Source organism: Entelurus aequoreus, linkage group LG01 (assembly GCF_033978785.1).
Source record: "Entelurus aequoreus isolate RoL-2023_Sb linkage group LG01, RoL_Eaeq_v1.1, whole genome shotgun sequence".
Lineage (NCBI taxonomy): Eukaryota > Metazoa > Chordata > Actinopteri > Syngnathiformes > Syngnathidae > Entelurus > Entelurus aequoreus.
The window spans coordinates 30414368-30429180 of record NC_084731.1 but is presented as its reverse complement, the minus strand read 5'-3'; the positions used below and the strand labels follow the sequence as shown (position 1 = coordinate 30429180).

The 14813-nt window shown below is 39.8% G+C and overlaps 1 protein-coding gene across 2 annotated transcripts in view; it reads right to left on the bottom strand.

Moving 5' to 3' along the window:
- Positions 1-14813, bottom strand: part of sfmbt1 (Scm like with four mbt domains 1) — a 79352-nt gene that overhangs the window by 4672 nt on the left and 59867 nt on the right. For both annotated transcript variants that reach the window (XM_062047188.1, XM_062047179.1), the window contains exons 11-19: positions 11217-11343; positions 10853-10966; positions 7961-8003; positions 7827-7894; positions 7592-7731; positions 7332-7441; positions 6902-7077; positions 4958-5136; positions 4638-4862 (exon numbers count right to left, since the gene is read on the bottom strand). In XM_062047188.1, coding sequence (XP_061903172.1) covers positions 4638-4862; positions 4958-5136; positions 6902-7077; positions 7332-7441; positions 7592-7731; positions 7827-7894; positions 7961-8003; positions 10853-10966; positions 11217-11343 — 1182 coding nt within the window. The remainder of the gene's footprint in view (positions 1-4637; positions 4863-4957; positions 5137-6901; positions 7078-7331; positions 7442-7591; positions 7732-7826; positions 7895-7960; positions 8004-10852; positions 10967-11216; positions 11344-14813) is intronic.

Below are 14813 nucleotides of genomic sequence, written 5' to 3'. Positions count from 1 at the left end.
ATGGTTCACATACCGTATTTCCTTGAATTGCCGCCGGGAATATAGTATTCGCCTGCCTAGAATTACAGCCGGGTCAAACTCGTTTCGCAAAATAATTAGCGCATGCTTGGCACTTCCGCCGGGTCAAATATGAGTCATTAAATGACTCCCGCCTCCTGGTGGTAGAGGGCGCTAGTGATCCTTCTTGCGACTACCAGTACTGCAGAAGACCGGTGCTGCAGAAGAAGACAACAAGCAGCATGCATGAGCCGCCATCGTTTGCTTGCACTTTTACCATGGAGGATTACATATCTAAAATAAAACAGTTTTCTAAACTGGACTTTCAATCGAAGCAGGAGGTAATAATTAAAGGAATATCGCCAGAGACTTTTAAAACTGAAGAAAGATAAGGAAGACTGCCTTTGATCAGAAGCAGCTGCATATGGACATCATTTATAAGTAAAGGTAAGACCATAATAATGTTTTTTTATATTAAATGTGCTTTTCATGATAAGGTAAGCGCCGGAGTGAGAAGAGGTTTTAAAATAATTAGCGCATGCTTGCCCATCCCGCATGCTTTTGGTAAGCGCAGGAGTGAGAAGAGGTTTTAAATTAATTAGCGCCCCTGCGGCTATTCAAGGAAATACGGTACTCCTAATATTCAATGTAGTGCAGGCAATCTTATCCGGCGCGCAAATATTGGCGGGCAATCTTAATCGGCGGATTTGGTGTCCACATATTCGCGTGGCGGGCAATCTTTGTTGATTGATGATGACCGATGATGAGCAACCAGGTTCCAAATGTCCGTGGTCCTTCACTAAACGTAAGTCATTTTAGTTACAATATATTTTTTTACACAAGCATGTTAAAAAGTGTTTGCCTGCCAACATAAGAACAGGTACATTAATCTGTTTTTAATGTTATTTCAGTCCCATGGTCCCTTCATCTTTTGTTATTCTACCTTAATTCTAGTTCTACTCAGTCGAGGTAATATATTTGTTGCGTAAATACTCTTAAAGGCACATTGTGTAATATGTTCAATTATTCTGCTGCCACCAATGTAAAGAGTGGATTTGATTGAGGACATCATTTGTTGAAATATAAAAAAGGTTTATGAATGTTACGATTTTACTTTATTAAAGAGGACATTTGACATACTGCACGGTGGCACAAGAGTTAGTGCATGTGCCTCACAATATGAAGGTCCTGAGTAGTCCTGAGTTCAATCCCGGGCTCGGGATCTATCTGTGTGGAGTATGCATGTTGTCCCCGTGACTGCGTGGGTTCCCTCCGGGTACTCCGGCTTCCTCCCACCTCCAAAAACATGCACCTGGGGATAGGTTGATTGGCAACACTAAATTGGCCCTAGTGTGTGAATGTGAGTGTGAATGTTGTCTGTCTATCTGTGTTGGCCCTGCGATGAGGTGGCGACTTGTCCAGGGTGTACCCCGCCTTCCACCCGAATGCAGCTGAAATAGGCTCCAGCACCCCTCGGGACGGTAGAAAATGGATGGATGGATGTTGCAAGTTGTCTGATGTACTGTAATAGTTCAATGCTTTGCAATATTGTTTAATGTCAGCAATTGTCTTATACGAAGACTCACTCCATACTTAGTGGTAGTAACCGTGGTAAACTACTATAGAAGCCACAGCTGCTCCTGAGGTAGACGCATTGTTTTAAGGTGCCACCCCTGGAAAAAAAGGTTGGACATGCCACTGAATACTGGCCGAATAAAATCCAAATTTGATTCACCATCACCGTTTTGAAAGCACTATTTTGCATTTTATATAGCACGTTTGAAAAGGATGCGCAAACTGACAGTTTCACGCACAGCTGGAAGAGAGGAGTGCTCCGGCCGCACAGAGAATCTTCCTTCCTACGTGTGTGTTTCAACATATTTGGACGGTCAGAAACAAAAAATATTATACACTACATTTATTCAGCAACATCCTTTTATAATTTCATGGCTGCTAGGTGACTTAAGGGGCTGATTAAAACAAATTCAATTGATGCATTTTGGTGTCATTTAATATATTTTCAATGAATGTTAGCATAAAGCTATCTGATGAACTAGCGCTACTATGCTTCTCCAGTAAATGAGCAGTATCATGGGTCTGTGAGTTTATCAAACTGCACTTACTGTATCAAGCATGCTATAAAAAGCTGTGCACTACAAGACATGCTCACTATAGCGCTTGATCAAAAAAAAAAACATCAGCAAAAATCATTTAATTAATTTTTGTTTTGTAGGTTAAAGTGTTTTATATATTGTGCTCCTGAGTTAATGTTGGTGATCAATTTTATATAATTTCTCTTTATTGAGTTTATTAAATGAACATTTTCAATATCAAATACAATGTTATGCAGAGGTGTACTTATTACCATTTCATAAACAAATGATACTATTTATAGTCAGAGTGGAGAGTGTCAAACAGGTGTCAAATAATTCGAGTTGCATATTACTGCATTTGATATTATCCAGTAACAACCGTGTCCGCATCATTTAACTGACTGCGGCATGCCATCAAAATAATGAATTACTGTGGCCTCTAGATGTCACGAAATCACAACACTCCATTTCAAAAGCATAAATCTGTTATAAGGTTAGTGTTTTGAATACCTATTATTGTTCTCAGGATTAATTCCACTTGATTAAACCTTTTCTAACATTACACACTACAAAATAATAAGTGAGTACTGTAATTCCTGCTGATATCGTATTGGGTTAATATTTTGGTGCAGTATTTGTCCTATTTTCTATTATTATGTTGTGGTACTCGATAAAGATATTCACCAAGCGGGACTTCAGTTTCCGGGTTAACAATCCTAACGACATGGCGGCTAATGGCTGGAGTCATGTGTGGGTATTAAAGGGCCCAGCCCTAAAATGGTTCCAGTCATTCCTAACCAACAGGAGATTTCCGTAAGCTTCGGCCAATACTCCTCCTCTGAGTATGCCCTCAACTATGGTGTACCACAAGGCTCAATGTTGGTGCCTATAGCGATAGCCAGGCTACCATGACTACTCTGCAGAACTGTCTGCATGATGTATAGGAATTGCTGGGGCTCTGCCCTTATCTGACTGAACTTCTGCAGCCTTACTCTCCCTGCAGGACCTTGAGGTCCTCAGAACAGCTCATCTTGACTGTGCCTAAAACCAGATAAAGCCTTTTCAGTGGCAGGGCCAATAATGTAGAAAAGCCTGCCCTTTTCTATTAGATCCTCCCAGTCCCTGAGCCAGTTTAAATCCAAGCTAAAAACATAATTTTCCTCCCTGGCGTCCAAATGCAGAGCACCGCAAGGGCCCTATTGAAATTGCTGTGTTTTTCTTCTATCCGTTTGGACGCCTTTTTGAGACCTAACATGCATGAAAAGTCCCCATATTTTGCAGGTATGGCGAAAAAGCCACCTTCCAAAATTACAAAAAAATAGCCTCTCCTACCAGATTTACATATCAACACGAAAATCGCTAGAGACGTCTATCATGATGGGACACACATAAAAGTACCTGAAAACGAACAGGAATTTGGCCATCTTGGTTTTCGTTTTCCATTTTTCAGCAAAAAAAGGGGTTGTACTTTAACATACTCCTCCTAGGGACTTTAACCAAAGGAGTCCTGGTTAAAATTACAGATACTACGGTACATATATAGGCGATGATATATTGCAAACACATTATTCCTACGCCATAAGATGGTATGGCTGTATGGCGACAAACTTTGCTCCAATGATTCTCTACGCACGTTGCGCAATGACGTAAGAATCGTTAAAGGAACCGTTTGAAAAAATGGGAAGTGATTCCAAAGAATTGATACACTGGGAAACGGTTCTGAAAAAGATAAACATCCCCAACTACAATAGAAATCAAATACATCTCAGTAGCATTAGTAGTAATTTGGCCAACCTCAATTAGCATAACTACTGTACATTAGTGATGTGCGGATCGATACTGATATACTGTATCAATATCGCAGATCTTTCTGCTCTAATGTTCTCAAATCAAAACATCAATACTTTTGATACTTTAGTTATTTGAAATATTGTGTATAATTAACAGGAACAGTGTAAAAACGTAACTAAATTTGTGAATGAGGCTAAGTGTCAGTATAATGCTTTTGTTTACATGTTCAGTATTTTCACATTAACATGTTCATGTAACTGAATTGTGACTTACTTTTTATTCAAATAATAGTCCTTATTAATGTATTTATTTTTAGGTTTTTATTATGTTACTTATTTCCTTTTGTTATGGTTTACTTTGTATGATTTTGTCTTCTGTTTTTTGTTTGTATTAGCTTGGCTATATTGTTATTCACGCCACTACCTGAAAAAACTTCAGAGTCTGAAATAAGTATATATATAATAATAAATAATATTAATAAATAATATACAATAATAAATCAATAATAATAAATAATATATAATAAATAATAATAATAAATAAATAGCTGTATTCTTCATGCTACGTTATTTGAAATTCACAACTTAAAAAATTTTAGCAGACACATTAGGTATATTTGCACAAAGTATCTGTACCGGATTGGTATCGCCGATACCAGCCTGAATTTTACTCAGCATCGGATCGGAAAGAAAATCAGTGATATTGCACATCCCTAGTTAGCTACAAATTATTTTTATTATTTGAGACTTTAACTACCTTTGGTGATGGGGGATGGTTCTCGTCATCAGAGAACGAGGGCGAGCGGGGTTTCCGGCGCCGCCGTGTGGGTCTGGGCGTTGCAGGAGGGGACGGCGATGGCGTGGTGGGCTGAGACTTTTCTACCGACTGCTCGGAATCATCCTGGAGATCATCTTGCAGTTCGGAGCCAGAGTCTTCACTCAGGGAGTCATCTTCATCAAGATCTTCTTCCTCACCACTGCCCTGTGAGCCACAGACATGCAAGTCAGCAGTCAGATTGCATAGATTCAAAGTCCTTTAATATCACATCGCAGGAAGAAAGTGCCCGTGTGTGCTACCTGTGGAGACCCAGCAGGTGTGTTATCAACAGAGGCTGAAGAGCGCCGTTTTTTATGGACGAAGAGCTGCTTCCTCCTCTTCCTCCTTCTGCCTCTCCTTTTCACTCCAGGCTCGAGGTTGGTGTGACCTCCAGGCGGGCGGCCGACACGTTTACTCTTCTTTTTTCCGTAGTAATATGCTGGGGGCAAGACAACAAGCTGTAAAGCCGCATGCCAGAATAGATTTTTGGGATCAGTGAGATTTGAAAAGCATTGATCGTTTTAATTCATGTGCATAATAAGAGAGTAGTGATTTTGGTCACACACACAGCATAGATTTACACTAAGCAGTAATTAGAATAACAGTAATTATTAGTAGTCAGCACCTCACTTATATTAAAAATTAACACTAATGCAAAAAATGAGTTTCTAATTTGTTCAAATTATATTTTCCAAGAGGAAATATAAAAGGAAATAGACAAAGCTCAAACTGTAAAACTTAACCACTGTTAATATTTAAACTTGTAACTGTCACACAAGTGTAAAAAGAAGTTAACCAATACCAACAAAAATAACACATTTTAATAACACTGCTGATTCCAACAGTGAAACTGGAGTTTTACTGTTTGAATATGAGCCTGTTTTCTGCACTAAACTTCCTATGTGTATTCTTCTCTTTTTACCTATCTTCTTCCCTTATTAGCCCTTAGTCTTGCTTTGGAGGAAATATTGCATTAAAGGAAAAAAAGCAAGGCAGAGGAAATCCTCCGATGCTCCCTAAACTGAGCTCTTTTAAGGCATTTTGATCTCTCACAGGTGTCCAACTCAAGGCCCGTTATATTATTTTATGTAGTCCATGAACGCCTAGAAATAATATGCCTCAATACCGCACTTCACCTTTATTGATAAATGTATTTTTTCTTTAAATGTTGACAGAAAAAACATTTGGATGCATCTGCATATCTTCTAAACTTTATAATCATCTGATCATGCAACAAGATATTCCAACATTTCTCTCTGTTATCAAAAATGATTACCTAAATTAGCAGGTGTCCACATACAACTTTTTCACTTCCGATATAATATCCCCCCAATATTGGAGTCTTGAGTATTGGCCGATACCGATATGAATCCGATTTGATATCAGTAGGAATCAAACATGCTTTTATTATTTTGTTGTGTGGAATGTCAGAAAAGGTTTGGTCAAGTGAAATTACTCAAACAGAAAACAATGGTATAGGTTGGTTATTATACAGGTTACCGGACGCAAATGAAGAATTGTTGGCAGTTTTTGAATTAATTTCTAGAGTAGTTCAGAGGCAGAATGGATTGCTCCCCTTAGCAACATTGCTAGCCACCCAGAACAAGACAATTATTCTGAATTAGAATGCAAAAATGAAAAATACTTGTGTTCTTCTTTCTCATTGGGATTGCGAACGATAAGACAAAATTCCTCATGAAGTGCAATTCCACATCAAGCTTATGATGTGTTCATTCAATGATGCAGACACGTTTGTTACTGGATACTTTCCAATACACTTCTGCCTTGGAGACTCTGCATGTCTAGGAAATATGCAACTATAATTATTTGATATTTGTTTAGCTCTGATAGCCTATAGCCTACCATGTTTATATTTTGTAAATAACTTCATTAAAATACAAGAAAAGACCACCTTTGTGTGCTTATTGAAGGATATCGGATCGATATCAATATCAGATCGGCACATCTCTAACCTAAATATATCTGCTTGTTACTCTGACTTATTATTCTAAAACAATATAATCAGTAAATAGTATAATAAATATGAGGCGATTATACATTTACATTCCTATACAGCATATTTATAGTTACACGGGACCCTCTGAGGGCAGCCAAAACTGTGATACGGCCCTCAATAAAAATGAGTTTGACACCCCTGCTTCAGAGGTTCTAAGCGTGTCCAGCTGTGTGAAGAATCCACATACTGTATTTGGTCTTGGTGAGGACAGAGCAGTTCTCCGAGCAGCGTTCCAGAACCATGCGAGGTCCAAACAGGTTTGGGCAGCACTCTAACTTAATGCAGGTCTTCCTGCAGAAGTCAGCCACGCAATCTGCAGTGCGAACTATTTCCAATGTGGCTCGGTAGCTTTTTCCCTTGTATCTGAAAATCAAAGAAGACTTTTATCAACAAGGAATACACGATTCAATACCCGCCTTGTTGGTATTACATCTCACATGGTTACAACATGAAATGCTTGAAATCAATGCAGTGCATTCATTTACTTCTACTTGAGCTTTGAGTATATTCACACTACCATCCAGTATGTATACTACACCAGTCAAGCTGTGAGCTCTAGTACTATTTCTGCTATTTCAGATAACAAGGATTTGAGGATAAATGGTGTTTCCCCTTACTTGGCCTTGAGAGTCTCTCCATGGCCTTGCCAGCGACTCTCCTGATCCAGCTGCAGCTCCCTCAACACGCGGCTCGGCTTGTATGCAGAATTAATGAGCAGAGTCAAAACCTGCACAAGCAGAGAAATGCAACACTTTATGCTGGTGGTTGTTTTAATTGGCGCCATGCGCAGCACTGTCAAATGTGCAAAATGGGTATGACCACATCATCTATTTCAAGTAACTGTAACATGAATCTTACAAGGATGATCTTATCTAACCTCTTTAAGCACAAGGACACAGTTTCCAGGTCCGATGAACTGTGGCAACTCAGCAATTCGTCCCTTATTTAGGTATGGCCCAGAGAAACAGCGATGGTTGAAGTAGATCTTGGGACAGCAGTATTTCCCGTTCCCCTGTCCTGCAAAGTGGATTTAAAAACACAACATGCAAATGTTGGCGCAGGCAACACAAAGGGGAGCAGTTTGCGCTTTTTCAATGACAGATTTGACTAACCAGCCTCTGGGTGGTTAACCATCTGCTGCTTTACATTGTCAGGTGACGACGACTTTGATGGAGCTCTGCTGTAGAGTGATGCAAAATGAGTCAGTCGGGGTAGGTCGGACAATAGGAGCACTATATATACTCACTGTTTCTCAGGCTGCACCACAGCAATCTTTCTCACATTCTCCACTAAAAGAAAAGGGGAGATCAATATAAACCATATTCCTGAGGACAGATTTTACCTTAAAGATGTTTGCATTACATTTTTGAGAAAATCTAGATTGGTAACATGATTAAAACGATTAAAAAAAATATTGTTTGCTATGAGGGGAAAACCCTGTCACTCTTTATTGCTACCTAATTTAAATAAAATAATGAAAATAAATGTTTAATCAGGATCATATTCAGATTGTGGGCATGATCCCAAATAAGCAGTGCTAAATAGCATGTGCAAACTATGAAATTGCTTGTACAATTAATGGGCGTGTTGTGGGTGACAAGTAAAGCAAAAGTAAGTAAGTAACTAATTTAAAGTTGTGCAGGCTACCCTACGTAAATTAGGTTTTTGCATGTACCACCGGCGGTCACCATGGAGACACTCATTTATTGCACATTCATGTTATCATGCTCCAACCTGGTGGCGTTTTGCTATGTTTTAAAACATGCAGCACACAACTATAATTTGTGCCAGAGGTGAGCTCTGGGAGATGCTGGCATTAACTTTGATGGCGCGCTGGGACGATCCAGGTGCAAGAAAATGCATGTTACAACACGTTTTTTCATTAAGGCAGTATAGTGTTTATTTTTGGCGGGGCCGGCAGATCGACAACGAGGCAGGGCACGCCGGAGCCCGCTCCAAGATGGCGGCGAGGAGGCGTGGCTGGTAGTCCGTCAGCGAGGCAGGGCACACCGGGGCCCGCTCCAAGATGGCGGGGAGGAGGCGTGGCCGGCGGACCCGCATCCAAATGAACTACAGGTGCGTGGATCGCGCAGCTGAGCAGAATTAAGTGAGCCCTTCTCAAGTGTTTAAAAGGACGGCAGCTGAGAACGACGGGGCAGAAGGAGGTGGAGAGCCAGCAGCAGATGCAGCGCGCGAGAGGAAGAGGAGCCAGAGAGAGGCGGACGCTGAGCAAGAGCGCAAGAGAGGGGCGGACGCAGAGCGAGAGCGCAAGAGAGCCCAAGGAAGACGACGTGCTGCTGGAAAGCAGACGGAGGAGCGAGCAGATCGAGGCAAGTGCTGAAAAGCAATCAGCAAAAGACTTTGATTTATTGAAAAATAAAAGAAAGTCAACCCTGCTCGAAGCAATGTCCTTCCTTGATGGTTCTGCGAACCTGGACGACGGTCAGAGTCATTCACATATACTTGTTAAATAAAACCCCTGCCTTACTTTTTATGAATATATAGGCCTACGATGCTTCTGTATTTTAATATTGGTCGTTATGGTGGTACATGGAGAGCCAAGTGTTTTCTGAGGTGGTACTTGGTGAAAAAAGTTTGAGAACCCTTGCCTTAAGTAATCAGCTCAAATATGGAATTGCTGGACAGACAATAAGTCTAATATTTACATTTCTGACAGCAAAATGTAGATTATTGAGACCAGCAGTGTTGCACAGATGATTCGCTCACTTCATTGTGTGTCATATTGCAGGGGATGCCTTGTTCCGACCGCAGCACAGCAATTTGTGCGTAAATGAACCAGTTTGCGCCTATATTCCAAACGTGCTAAATATAGATGCAAAACAGTTTCAGGCTTGATAAATCACACAGCTCGCGCTAAATGATTACATTTGTATCTCCTCCTCCTACTAGGTTGGGAATTTACATTCTGATCATATATTCTGCATGTTCATGAAGATACACACACTAAATTTCCTGGGTTATTTTGCTAATTTAAGAGACACAATCTTCAGCGCACAAGCTTAATAGATCAGTTTTGCACGAGCTTTCAAGTTTGCATGTAGCGTTAATGCAATAATAACGAGTTCACTATAACTTCCTTTAACATCGCTAATTTTTTTGACGCGCAATTAACTTGCACGCGTCCTGTCTGACCCTCCGTCCATTTTGTAGCGCGGGAAAATGTCGGTGCGTTCAGTTATTTTTGAGCCACGGAGCGGAAAAAAATAGCGAGCAGAAATGGACAAAGGAAAGGGTACATTATGGAAAGCCCATGTCCAAAGCCATGGCAAGTCATTCTCCCGACATGACAAGACTAGCCGTGAGTCATCATCCCTGCAGCATAAGTCTTTTGGCAATCTTGCATTCAGAGGGGTGGAGCTTCACTTCTGTGTTAGGATTACAGTATAGTGCATTGATAACATAACATGTAGATTGTTACTGTAACTGGGATAAAAGCTCAGCAGAAAGGAAAGATGGTAAGAAGGAAGTTGAGCAAACTAATTGTCCAGTCATGCTATAAAAACATGAAACTAATCTGTTTGGGGTACACTTATTAATCATACTTGCCAACCTTGAGACCTCCGTGCCTGCCTACTTTATGGGTTATAGATAAACCTATGGATAACGGAGACATATATAATAGTCTCCTTTTCAGGTGAGAGAGGATGCTAAAGGCAGTGCCTTTAAGGCACGCCCCCAATATTGTTGTCCGGGTGGAAATCGGGAGAAATTCAGGAGAATGGTTGCCCCGGGAGATTTTCGGGAGGGGCACTGAAATTTGGGAGTCTCCCGGGAAAATCGGTTATTGTTATTAATGATGGAAAATAAAATGATCTGCGATTAATTATTTTAATAGTTTGACGGCCCTAGTTTTAATACATGGAGACCTTTAAAAAATCTGCACCTGTGTATTTTAAGTCTTTAATTTCACTTGGAAAATTCCAGTAACTTCTATCAATGTAAAGTCTCATCAGAGAAGTTTAAATGTATTGTGTGGTATTTTAATATCTGAAAGGTTGCTTGGATCTAAAAGAACAAAACGTCAATACTACAGTTACATTTTTCATTGATTTTGCAGTAAAAATTGTAAGAATAGCAACAATATATACTGTAAGTTGTAAAGTACAATACTGCTTACCTGCAGGCTTAATAGGGTACACAAGAGGATAGCCAATTGTCTCACACCAGCTGACCGGAAAGATGTCCAAAGAATCCACATGAACTATCAACTCCGGCATGGGCTGCTTGAGTCCTACATTAATGCGGGTAAAAATATCAGAGTTTCACCTCCCTTAAACGATATTCTGCTTGAGCGACAAAAATATGTTAGAATGAATGACCTGTGATTATATGAATTAAATGTAAAGAAATACTATTGTCCTCATTTTTTCCTCAATAGTAGAGGTGACAAGGCTTAAAGCCCAGTAATTTTAGATTTTAAATGCATACAATATGTACTTTCATCCACTGAAGTAAACACATTCTTTCACCCTCGTTCTCACCTTCCAGGCTGAGCCAAATGTATTGCCCTTTGACCCTGGTGACTGTTGCCACGTGGATGTTCTCTGGGGACAGCAGGTTGACAGCCTCCAGTTTCATGGACTCTTTGAAGCTGTGTTCGGACATCTCCTGTTTAAAAACAAACAATTAAATGATTATTTTTACATCCGTAAAGTGTCAAAGTGCAAAGGTGACGTCTATAGATTTCACCTTAATGATTAGACAAAAACTACACCAACGATTTCTTGGAACCTTTGTGCATACAAGTAGGTTGCACATGTGTATAGCAAAAACACATACAATGTCACTGCATACATGAAGGAATTAATTTTCTCTCATTGCTGTCTTATTTCAATCTAACAGTTAACACCACACACTATAATGCAACAGAATTGTATTTTTTTTTTTTGCATTTATTTCTTATAAGGCCGTTTGCCCTCTCCCAAAAATTAGTACAGCAGAGGATTTTCTCAAGGACACACACACACACGCACACACACTCAGGCGCACGTACACAATCTCCCAAAGTGGATGTGGAATATAATTATTTGTCCCGCTACTTATAAGTATCCAAAAATAATCAAATCAAGCGACAAAATCAAAGGCTCCAGGGTGTGCTTGCTCATAAAAAAGCGTGCAAATATCGACACTTGTATAGTTACTGTGATCGCTCCTCCCACCAGTAATTATTGAGACCTTCCACCTTGCACAGTAGAAACAATCAGAAGATTTAGAATAAGCCACAACACAGTAAAACTGTAATAATGCAGAGTTGTCTTATGAAGTGATGGTTCTTGCAAAGGTGCCAAAGTAACGGATGCCGGCCAACCTCACTAAATCTCACTTCCCGACGGCAATGGCTCATTTGCTAGTCTGCTCAACTTAACTCTTAACCAATGGGTGTGTGGTTACTGGTTAGAGCCCAGCATTTGCTGCACTGGGCAGCGCGGAATTCTCACTGTTACACTTGTAAATAACACTGTGCTTTATCAGGAATGTCTTGTGTTGAAATGACGACAACAATTGATCCAAAGTTCTTCGCTTTGAGTTCTTTCCTTGTTTACACATTGTGCTGTAAATGTAATTATGATGTCAGTCTTTTTTCCTAATGTTTAGGAAGTAGTTAATATGAAACTGTATTTCTCAAGAAAACCTTTTTTAATTCTGCTGACATGCTAATAAGCGCAAAAAAGTAATGGAAAAAAGACTGATTACTAATACACTAGTGCCTCAATTTATGGGCTTAATTGGTTCAGTAACAAAGCTCTGATCCAAAATCTCAGATGAACGTCTTCGATTGAAATTATTTGAAATCAGTTCAATTGGTGCTTGCCTCTACAAAACAGCACAATTTCAACATGTAACATGCCTTTTAAGAAGAAAAACAATCTGCTCGATGGGATATTGTAAGTATACAATATACAATAAATATTGTATTAAAACAATACTGTAGAATGGACTACAGCCTAGTGGTTAGAGCAGGGGTGGGCAATTAATTTTCACCGGGGGCCGCATAAGCAACCCGAGCACTGCTGGAGGGCCACACGACAATATTTCAATTAAATTTTGCTCAATATTATTTTTGATATACCGTAAGATAAATAATAATGATGATAATAATAATAATAATTAATAATAATAATAATAATTTAATTTAACCTAACTTAACTTTATACAAAAGCAGATTGCTTTTGATGGTCACTTTATCCTGCATTATCCAACATTTTTCCCCATCAGATTTGGACAACCATCTGTTGTTAAAAATAGTTTTTAATCATATTTATTTTATATTGTTTTTTATATTGGTTTTATATGTAATTGTTTTTTCTTTTTATTCAGTCATTGGTGGAGCTAAGGATAATATTTGAATATTGTTTGTAATATTGTTGTGCAGCACTTTGGAAACATTTTGTTGTTTAAATGTGCTATATAAATAAAGTGGATTGGATTGTCACACCTGCCAGCTTGTCCCAACACCCATTTACCTCTGTGAACAAGTCATTACCTGTGGTTGTCTCTTCAATTGACTGCATCAGAGCTCTCATCCAAAGTTAGCGAAAAACAGCCCATGTCTCCGGGCATTATCAGCGCAACAAAGTCCAATAAGCACTCCTTAATAAACTCTCCGTCAGAAAACGCCTTACTTTTTCTGGCGCTTTTGTGAGAAATGACGAAACTTGTCCTGACGGCTGCATCTCTGGGGGTGTGAAATATGGCACAAAGTCCTTGTTGGGTTTGCAGTTTTACCATCAACGCATCAGCCTCCCTTGTGCGCGCTTCATCAGACACATTCCGGTATTTTCCCTCGTGTTTCTTCGTGTAGTGGCGATTAAAATGATATTTAAACACAGCAAGCTGTGTACCACACATTAAGCACACGGCTTTACCATTAATTTATGTAAAGAAATACTTGGCAGTCCATGTGTTGTTGGAAACACGCCATTCGTCATCAACTTTTCTTTTTTTAGCGTCTCATCACTTGTCTCTATGCACCTTCACTCACAGGTTCCCCCCGGACATACGGCACAAATAACACATTTCAAAATAAAAGCAGCACAGTTGTATTGCGCGCACGACATAGATGTTTTTTAAACTTTATTTTGTAATTTGTAATTGCGCCGTTCAATTCACTCACAATCGCACACGCGCATACGTCCACACGGAAGTAATACAAATAACGCTTTTCAAAACAAAAGCAGCACCGTTGTATTGCACACTCGACATAGATACTTTTTAAAATTTATTTTGTAATTTATGATTGGCCTCACGCGGGCCGGACAGGGATGCGCAAAGGGCCGGATGCGGCCCGCGGGCCGTACAATGCCCAGGTCTGGGTTAGAGTGTCCGCCCTGAGATCGGTAGGTTGTGAGTTCAAACCCCGGCCGAGTCATACCAAAGACTATAAAAATGGGACCCATTACCTCCCTGCTTGGCACTCAGCATCAAGGGTTGAAATTGGGGGTTAAATCACCAAAAATGATTCCCGGGCGTGGCCACCGCTGCTGCCCACTGCTCCCCTCACCTCCCAGGGGGTGATCAAGGGTGATGGGTCAAAATGCAGAGAATAATTTTGCCACACCTAGTGTTCGTGTGACAATCATTGGTACTTTAACTTTAACTTAACAAACAACTACAGTAGTTTTATGAAGTAATATAATAATAATGTACAAAATGTACCTTGAGCGTGGACTTCTACAGTACCTCCTTTAAACTGCTTCTCCTTCAAACACACCATCAGCACCTTCTCCATATTTTCATGGATAAATATTAATCGTTTATATATTATTTTAACGTCCTTGGCTGGCTTTAGACTCATTTTGCTTCAGTATGGCACAGACCAGCAGTGATACCCTCGAATTGCTTCGCCAAGTTGGCTAGCTACACACTCTGTCATGTTTTTAATTATATATTATTTAATTCAATGAATATCATATGCTTCTTCTTTTCAGCACTGTCCTTCAAACTCATTTTCTTCCTTCCCATGGTTGAAAAAAAAAGTTATGTCCATCTCTAACTACAAATTTATGCTCGCGAGTAAGGCCAGACGTATTGGTCGGATCTTACAGGGTTCACTGTGACATTTGCTACGCCAACTAAGG